At 56.4% G+C, this 9633-nt stretch overlaps 1 protein-coding gene across 1 annotated transcript in view; it reads left to right on the top strand.

Annotated features, from left to right (window-relative positions):
* Positions 1-6480, top strand: part of PRKCB (protein kinase C beta) — a 91482-nt gene extending 85002 nt beyond the window's left edge. Inside the window, exon 17 of the mRNA XM_066198241.1 lies at positions 2479-6480. Coding sequence (XP_066054338.1) covers positions 2479-2631 — 153 coding nt within the window. The 3' untranslated portion in view covers positions 2632-6480. The remainder of the gene's footprint in view (positions 1-2478) is intronic.
* Positions 6481-9633: the final 3153 nt, after the last annotated feature.

Consider the following 9633-nt stretch of genomic DNA (forward strand, 5'->3'; position numbering starts at 1 on the left):
CGCCCATTGCTGGAGGCGCTTCCAGCCCTGAGTGTCCCCTGCGCTCCCCTGTCACCATGAGACCCACACAGCCGTCCCCTGCCTGCTCCCTGGTTGTTCATCATCTTACCAGAGCCCAAACTGCCACCGGTTCAGGCAGAATTCAAGGTAAGACACCAGCAGCCTGTGCTTTGCTGTGCTCAGCTTCCAGCCAAGGCCCTAAGGAGTGGGGGGCTGCTGGAGAGGGCAGTGCAGGGAGTGGGCTGCCCTGAGCCCCCTCCAGGGCCCATCGCAGCCTCTCCCAGAGCTTTCTGCTGCCAAAAAGCAGCAGCAAGAAGTTTTCCCCACTCCAGAGCTCCCAGGCTGAACACTCCCGAGGGCTGGGGACCACGGTGGTGACTTGCACCCATCACATGTGGATGTGTCATTCCCCTTTGCAGCATCCCACAGCATTCCTGCTCAGGAGAAGCTCCTGCCTTGGTAGGATGGATGGTGGTTTGGATGGATGTGGCCTTCAGGAAGCCTGTGGTCGGCTCAGACCCCTCCAGGAGCCTGGGCCCACTTCTCACAGGGAAACCCGAGCCAAGCCACGGCTGCTCTGCCAGGGACCACCCGGCCCCCAGCCCTGGGGGACCCTGCTGCCATCGAGGTGGGCTTGTCCTCACATTCTGACTGCTCCACCCTTTGCCTGCAGAGCTCTGCACCTGAAGCTGACCCCTTCACCTTGTCTGCCCTTCCCTGCTCCTGCTCTCTGCCCTCAAATCCACATCCTCTGCCTTCCCTGTGCTGGAGAGGAGCCCCAGAGGGACCCTGGTGCTCAGGGACAGGCTGGCAGCCCCCAGTGCCCTCCGGGGCATCACCGTGCTCAAGGCCTGACAGCACAGCCCCATCCTGGCTCTTCTCCTGCCTTTTCTCTCTCGGCTCCTTGAGTTCCATCCAGACCTGGTTTTCTTCCCACCTCGCCTCTTCTCTGTCATCCTTGGCTTTTCCTGATCTTCCTCCTCAAGGTTAAAGCCATCCTGATGGAATGTCTGCTACAGCAAGTGGAACCTCCAGGCATCCCCAGAGGTCCTGGTGCACGGCTGGCTCCTCTCCCAGGGCTCAGTCCAGCTGTGCTGTGGGGCTCCTGGCCTGTCCAGGCTGGCAGGAACACCTGGCTCTGTGTCCTGGCCATGCTCCTGCCTGAGGCATGAAGGTGCCCCAGTGTCCCCCTGGGCCAAGAGAGGCTGCAGGGAGGACACAGCATCTCTCCTGCCAGGTCCTTCAGCAGGACAGCAGTGGGAGGGCAGCCACGGGGTGGGGTGCAGGACCCCCACAGTTACTTCCCTCAGTTCAAGCTGGTAGATTAATCCAGGGCTGGAAATCCTGGTGCAGCAGAGCACAGCGAGGACCTGGCTTGGTGGGGCCACACTTCAAAGGCAAAATCTGGGAAAAGTGGAAAACAAATACAGGTTTCTGCAAGGCATTGAATTTGTGACAAGGTCCTACCTGTGTCACAGCAGGGGAAGGTCACCTGCAGCAGGGAGTTGGGGTCTCTCCTGTCCAGGGCCATGGAAGGAGGGGTGGGAGAAGCCTTTTGTCCCTGTTGGCTTTAGTAATGAAGCAGAGCAGAGCTGGTTCCCGGCTGCCAATGTCCCTGCTGTCGCTGTGGTGAAGGAGCTGGGGTGCTTGTGCTGTACCTTCAGTGCTCTGTCACCCCTCCAGCCGTGGCTCTGTCACCTCCCACAGCAGGACAGCCCCGAGCCAGGCTCTCTCTGATGTGCAGCGTTTAGAGGAGCAGCCCACGCACTCCCAGCCTGGCTCTGCAGTGCTGATAGCAGGTTCCCAGCTCTAATCCTGACACTAACGTCCTTTTCTTTCCCGTTTTTGGCTTGGGTGTAGCTGCAAAGTTGTTCCTCTTAAGAAACTGCGAGGAGAAAATGTTGCATATGTGGAATTTTCCTTCTCAGAGGTTTTGATGTGCTGTGTGTTTTCTCTGTACAACCCTGGAGCAAATCACATCCTCCATCAATGAACCAGTGTGGGTCAACACCGTATCACGGCATCATTCAAAAAATCGAGCTTAAAGCAGAGAGAGCTCTTACAGCTGATTATTTTGTGCAAATTTTGACATGGCAGTGACTGCTGCTGCCATTTCGAGGCATGTTGCTTCCTCCAGGCTCCTTCCTCCTGTGCAGTACCGAGCTCTGGTTGCAGGGAGGGCTCTGCATGCTGAGAACTGCTCCGTGCTCTCTCCCGCAGGGAACAGGAGGGGAGGGACGCTCCCTCCCCGACACCCCCGGCTCTCACCTGTCCCTCCGTGTCCTACTCGTGTGTTTCAGGCGTGTTAAACTGCTCTTCTCCTCTTCTCCCTGGCGGTGCGGGGCTGCTTCTGTTGTACAGGGCTGTGAGTTCCTGCCGGGCTGTGGAGCGCTGGGACAGCGCGGCTCCCCCGCCACCCCTGGGTGCTGTCACCTCTCTCCCCTTCCCCGCTTTAACTCTGTGCTTTCCCTTTAACAGAAGGACAAACGCGACACTTCCAACTTCGACAAGGAGTTCACCCGGCAGCCGGTGGAGCTCACGCCCACGGACAAACTCTTCATCATGAACTTGGACCAGAACGAGTTTGCTGGATTCTCCTACACCAACCCCGAGTTTGTCATTAACGTGTAGTCGCGGCGCAGCCCTGCCCTCGCTGTCCCACGCCAGGTCGCCCTGTACATACGACACTAGTCTTCCGGGATTAGCAGTGCAGACACACATCCCCTCCCGCCAAACACGCCGACCGCTTCTCCTCGGAGCCTCTCCGTGTCCGTGCCACTCGCTAGCTTGGTTTCCCTAGCCGGAGGTGTCCGGGGCGCCAGTTACCGGTCAGTGATAACTTCTAGGAACTATAGTTGGTGGTGACTAATAGAGTTTTTAAAACAGAAATATACCAAATTGCTACGGTCTTTGTAATTTTTGCAGCGGGACGCTGAGATCCCAGTGACCCAGCCACTCCCAAAGCGTTGCTGTGGAATGCTAAGCATGGTTGATCGCTTAAAGCGTTGTGCTGAAGCTTGCGATGAGTGTGAGCTTGTCTTAGAGGAGCCTTTTGTTCAAGACATGGATATATTTGATCAGTGTGGAAAAAATCTGCTTCTAGACCTCTATTTTCCAATGCATTGTCCGTAGGGTCAGCCCGGCTCTCCACCGCCCGCCTCCCCGCCCTCTGCGACTCCAAACCACTCCCATGCCAGTTCTTGTAAATCGGAGCAAACCTTTTTCTAAGTGAAAGGTGGGGGGTTTTTGTAACATCTGGAACAGTTTGCAGTTTTGATACGCTCTGTCAGCACTCGCATAAATCTTTCACAGACACTGTCGAGATGTAACAGCTCTGTAAAGGATATTAATATTCTACCAAAACGAAACACATTTATATTCTTGGTTTACAATTTACCAACTGAAAACACGCCCAAGATCAAAGGGCTGCACTGAGGGCTATTTATAACGGAAACTTTTCTACTTTCCACCCTCTGCTATTCTCTTCCAGGCTCCAAACCCATGGATTTCACAGACATCTTGATTTACCTGATTTCCACCAAATTCCTGGGGGTTTTAGTCAGTAATCCAGGACCTTCTGCATCATTTAAAAAAAAAACAAAACAAAACAAACAACTCTGAATGACAAGAGACAATTACAGCAGCCGTTTGTGAGGCAGAGCCGTGGCTTGCAGGAGGGCAGGGGCAGGAGGAGGAGAAAGGAGGGAGCAAGGACAGGAAGGAGAAGACGGGGGGTGGAAGGTGAGGGCAGGAACAGGGAGAGGAGAGCAGGAGCAGGGAGAGGAGAGCAGGAACAGGAGAGATGGGCAGGAGCAGTCAGGACGGGGTAGGAGCAGGCAGAGAAGGGCAGGAGCAGGCAGGGGCAGGCAGGAGTGGGCAGGAAAGGGCAGGAGCAGGGAGAGGAGGGCAGGAGCACGCAGGGGCAGGCAGGAGCAGTCAGGAGTGGGCAGGAGCAGGCAGGGGCAGGCAGGATTGGGCAGGAGCAGGCAGAGATGGGCAGGAGCAGGCAGAGATGGGCAGGAGCAGGCAGGAGCAGTCAGGAGTGGGCAGGGGCAGGCAGGAGCAGGCAGGAGTGGGCAGGGGCAGGCAGGAGCAGGCAGGCACTGCCCTCGGTGCTGGCCAGTGACCCTGGCTGACCGTTGGGTTCACAGAGGCTGAGCCCGAGGTGAGCACCCCCCCAGTCCCTGTCGCCCCCGTCACAGCCCAGTCTGGCTGGTTTGCAGAACCCCGGGTGTGTTTTCCGAGCCAGCACTGGTTCTGCTGGATGCAGCCATTCCTCCAGGCCCCAGGGAAATGGGTGGGATTTTAGCAATCATGAGGAATTCTATCGAGGAAACTCTAGTTTTTAGATCTTTTATAAACACAAAACTCTACCTTTGGAAATGATTTTTTTTTTTTAATGATTCCTTGAGAACTAAAGGCTGCCAGCAGCTAAGGCGCTGTCCCAGTGCTGGGGGCCAGATGAGTGTCCCCTCCTGTCACCCAGCCACGGGCACTGTCCTGTGCCTGCCGGAGTGACAGCTGAGCCCGTGGCCTCGGGTCCTGCCCTGGGCTGGAGGAACCCAAACCAAACCCAGAAAAACTGCAAATTGTGCCAGATCCAGGAGGGGGTGTACGAGGGGCTCTGCAGCAGGCGAGGCCCAGGGCTCGGGGGGCTGGTGGGGGCTGTCCTGAGCCCAACACGTCCCCAAGACATCGCTCCATCCTCTGCAGACCGCAGCTGACCTCAGAGCATGTTACCGTGACCTTCAAACCTGTTGCTGCAGAATTAGTATTCCTTCAGTGGTGAATGTTTTTAATTTCCGTACCTTTGGCTCTGGAGGTGCTCCCAGGTCTGTGCAGGATGCTGCTGGAAGGTCCCCAGGGCTGAGGGGCTCTCCAGGGCCGTGGGCACACTGCAGGAGCTGCTGTGGGGGCAGTCACACCTTTTCTGTTTGGAACTTCTGTGTCTGTGTCGGGGTGACACTTGTGCATGGAGCAGGCGCTGCTGGACCCTGAGCAAGCTGGGTGGCCTTGGAGGGGACGTGCAGGGAAGCTGGGATGTGGCACCAGGCAGCTTTGGGGGCAGGTTTGGGATTGAGATCCACGCTCCGGGGTGAGCTTGGCAGATGCCAGGTCCTCTTCCCAGGACCCATACCTTGAGTGTTCCTGACACTGTCCATTCTGCTGCTTGCCAAACTCTTGTTCCAAGACTTATTTCCAGATGACCTGTTTCTTCTGTGGAGGAACGTGCCGTGGGATGTGCCTGGCCCTGCACAGACATTCAGATCTGTGTGGACTCCTCCAAGGAAGGGCAGAGTGACAGGGGTTGAGTCACCGTTTGCTGTCATTTGATGATTTAATCTTCACTGTTGGATTGGGAAAGCAGAGTTTTGGGAGGATGCTTAGAGCTGGGAGCCTCAGGAGAGCCCTGGCTCCCCAGGTGCTCCACAGATGAGAGGAGAAAGCCCAAGGGATCCATACCTGGAGCACACCTGGAGCTGCTGAGGGTGCAGGGGGAGGGGTCCTCAGGTCTAGTGTCCCACCTGGATTCAGTGGGACTGGCAGTGGGGTCCCCTGTGGCAGAGGGGGACCCAGAGCCCCGGGGAGGGCAGAGGAGGGGCTGAGGAGGCAGGACATGCACAGGATGGCACATCCTGACTGTCCCAGGCTGGATTACATCCCAGTGCTACAGGTAAGTGGGTTCAGGCTCTCAGGGACAGCATGGATCAGACAGGTCCCCCTGGGGCTGTGCTGACCCCTTGGCTGGTCTGGGGCAGCTCCAGAACCTGCCCTGCTCCCAGTGTGACTCCACTCATGCCTGGCTGGGGGCTGCTGCTGCTGCTGTGCCTGTGTCCCCTGGCTGGGGCTCTGGGCAGCCTCGTCAGGAGACCCAGCACCAAAGGAGCTGTGGCTCCGTTTAATCCATTGAATCAATAAACAGGAGTCTGTGCAGTGGCCAGCCCATGCAGACAGATGGGAGATGAGTGGGCGCAGGGCAGTCACTGTGCTCTGATGGTTGTGAGCCCAGAGCTGTAACCCCAGGGAGGAACCGAGGGGATCTGAGCACAGGACACAAGGATCCTGCTGTTCCCAAGGGCTCGGATTGCACCTGGACGGTGCAACCTGCTTGCAGTGCCCAGGGCTGTGGCTGCTCTGCTGCGGCAGGAGCAGGTGAGGCTGCTGACCACATGCCTCTGGCTCCATGCATAGAAGTGTCACCCGAGCTGTTTATTTCTGATCACATTCAAAGTGGCAATTAAAACAAGGAGGAAAAAAAAAAAAAGAAAAAATAATAAAAAAGAGAAAATGTTTATTGTTGAACAGTTTGTGTTTGTGAATTTGATTTCACCTGCAAGTATTTGATGACTTTTCTACATCCTAGACTACCTGCTCTGTGTTGTCAAACGGTTCTCATGAAGACCTCCTTTTAGATGGGCATATACTCTTGATTCAATTTGCTGCATGTATGAAAAAATAAAATATTTAATTTTAAAGAAACCCTGAGAGCTTGGCTTCCTTTGCCCACGGGACTCTGGGGTCAAGCCGGGCTGGGTATGGGGGGTCCTGGGGGGCCGGGGTCCTCCCAAGTCCTGGCACAGCAGGAAATGCTGGGACGTTTCAGGGGTTTGGTGAAAACCCTGCACAGCTGGAGATGATCAGTGAATGGAGCTGCCCCAAAACAGGTCCCAGAGAGGAGGGTGCAGCTGGGCTGAAAGGTGCACGTGGAGGGTGGGGAGGGGACGGAGGGGGCACGTTCTTTCCACCCTCAGTTAATTGCTCACTAACGAGTCACCCAAAGCTGCTGGGGAGGCTCTGCCCGCCGCCCCGGAGCACCAGCTGTAGTCCCAGGAGCTGGGCTGGGCTGTGGGCAGGAGCGGGCTGCACCGGTGAGTGCTGGGCAGGGGCAGCGGCCGGGGGGCTAGGGACCTGCGGGATCCCCCAGCGCCTGCAGGTGCCCCGGGGGCTCTGGGGGCTCCCGGCACCATCAGGGTCTGCTCGGGCTCTGCAGACCTGCCTGCCGCGTCCCTGCCCTCCTCCGTCCAGGAACTCTGCTTTGCTAGGAAGTGCCCGCGTGGAATCGGGTTGGGAAAGGCTTCTCCCCCTGTCTTTGGGAGCGTTAGGTAAGCTTTCAGCAAAATATCCTCGTCTCTCCCACCCCGTGTGGCTGGTGGTCAGCAGGGACACCTCAATTCTCCTGGAGGTGGGAAAAGTGCCCGGCTCAGCCAGCCCTGGCACTGCTGGCACACCCTGGCACTGCTGGCACCGCTGACACACCCTGGCACCGCTGGCACCCGCTGGCGCACCCCGGCATCTCCTCCAGGCTGGGCAGCCCTGGGGGGTGTCCCCCCCACCCCGAGCCCCAGCCCCTGCTTGTTCCCTCAGCCCCCAGCCCAGGGATTTGGGGTGCCTGGATGAGCCCCTCCCCAGGCTCACTGACGTGCCCGTTCCCAGCATGTTGGAAACATTCCTGAGTTTTGCCTCTCCTGGCTTGTGTAAGTGAAACATTTGGTTTTGTGACACTTTCCTTAATTATGGGAGCTAATGACAAAACCATTGTGACAAATGACTCAGCTTTTGATAGTGAAGTTAATTAATTCTGAAGTTCGAGCCTCCATTGGAGTATCTGGAAAAACCCGATTAGGAAGTCTGCTTACCCAGCGTGACACGGGCAGCAGGAACAGATTCCCTGTGACAGCCAGGTAAAACCCTCCCCGCGGCTGTGAGGGATGATCTGCCCGGAGCGAGGGGATTAAAGGCCAGACATCCCGGTGCTTGCCTCCTGGTCCATCCCTCCATCCATCAAAGCATCCCGGGGAACACAGCCTCATTAATGTTGGACTGAGTGACCAGGAGCAGCTCTGCATTGGGCGCTGACCTTCAAGAGCGTCTACCCGAAGCCATCTTTCATCTCTTTCATTTGCATTACAATCCTGTTTGCCTCATTATTCCTTATCCAGTTCTTCTTCAAAGGATTTAAATCAAATCAATTAAATTGTGGCAGGCTGGAGCAGCGCTGAACCTTTCCTCGTGGCTCAGCGTCGTCCGGCTGGACCTGACTGCAGAATGGGTTTAATCTTCCACTATTTGTTCTTTTATTACTTCTGGGCTGCCCACCGATGCCTTTGTTCCCGGTCCGTCCTTCCACCCATCCCGTGCAGACGCACTCCATGGACAGGCTGGTCCGTGTCTGACCTTGGGAAAAGGATTCTCTTGGCTTCCCTCACACAGCCCAGTATCAGGAAGGTGGGGAGCTGCTGGCCGTGGAGCAGCTGTGGGAGCCCTGGGGCAGTGCTGTAACGCTTGCTGTCCTGTGCCATCCCTTTCCATCTCCTCTGCTTGTTTTGTGTGCCCAGGGAATCAAAGGATCATGGAATCATTTGGTTTGGAAAGGCTCTCTATGATTCTCATGTTCAACTGCTCCTCCAAGGCCACGATGAACCCATGATCCTACATGCCACATCTACACAGCTTCTAAATCCCTCCAGCTGTTGGGGCTCTACAACCTGGCAACCCTTTCAGTGAAGAAATTTTCCCTAATATCCAATTTAAACCCTCCCGGTGCAAACCGAGGCTGTTTCCCCTTGTCCTGCCCCTCGTTCCCTGGGAGAAGAGGCTGAGCCCCAGCTGGCTGCACCCTCCTGTCGGGGAGTCAAAGAGGGGAAAAGCACTGGAGGAACGTCACAGGTGTGGGCAGAACCCCCAGCTCTGGGCACGCAGCTGCTGCGGGACCGGAAGGTGCGTGGTGCTGGCCCACACACGGCCACCCCTGCTCCCCTGGCATCTCTCAGAATAAAGAGGCTTAATCAGAATGGATTGCTGTTCCTCCCCTGCTATTTTTATTGCTACTCAACTGTCGGAAATCCAGCAGGGAGAGTGGAGCTGGGAGGGAATTGCACCAAGGCAGGCGGCCCGTGCCACGGACACTGCGGCACGTGTGGCATCGCTGTCACCCCCCAGCAGCACAGCACACAGGGACACACCAGCCTCACCACTGGAGTCCTGCTGGAGCCAGTGGATTGCAGCCAGCACTTCCAAAGTGTGTGCAGATATAAATAATCCCCTCGTAGGAGTGGGGAAGGATGAACACATGTGCCGAAGGCTCTGGAGTCCTTATCCCCTCACAGCCCCCAGGAGCAGGAAAATGAAGTGAGGACTAGGCAGGGCTGGAGCATCTCCCTGCATCGCTAATGACCCAAACTCGCCTTGTATCAGCCTCCCTTCCTTCAAGGAAAAACCTAATCCAGCTAGGGATTATTTCTCACTACTTACTTCCTGTCACTTTGCCAATTTAAATGCAGCAGAGCTTTCATCGCTGGATTTGGGAGGACAAAGCCTTACAGATCTCGAGTTAGGACATTTTTGCCTGCAAGGACCACTTTTTTCTTGCAAGAGTTGTACAATCTTTGTGGCGTGGACTGGATTTTGTCATTTGTTTCTAATTTGCCCAGCACGGTAGGGTCCAGGTCCAGGAGCAGGAAGATGAGGATGGACTAGGCAGGGAACAGGAGGAGGTGATGGAGCTGGGGCTGGAGGAGCCCAGGCTGCCCTGGTCAGGGTGCCAGGCTGTGACCCTGCACTTTGAGTTGCAGAGCAGGACACCAATGTCACCACATTCTCATTGGTCCCAAATCTTAGTGAACCCCTGGGGAG

The sequence above is a fragment of the Chamaea fasciata genome, unplaced genomic scaffold (assembly GCF_029207755.1).
Source record: "Chamaea fasciata isolate MVZ Bird 193981 ecotype frontalis unplaced genomic scaffold, bChaFas1.0.hap1 SCAF_16, whole genome shotgun sequence".
Taxonomy (NCBI): Eukaryota; Metazoa; Chordata; class Aves; order Passeriformes; family Sylviidae; genus Chamaea; species Chamaea fasciata.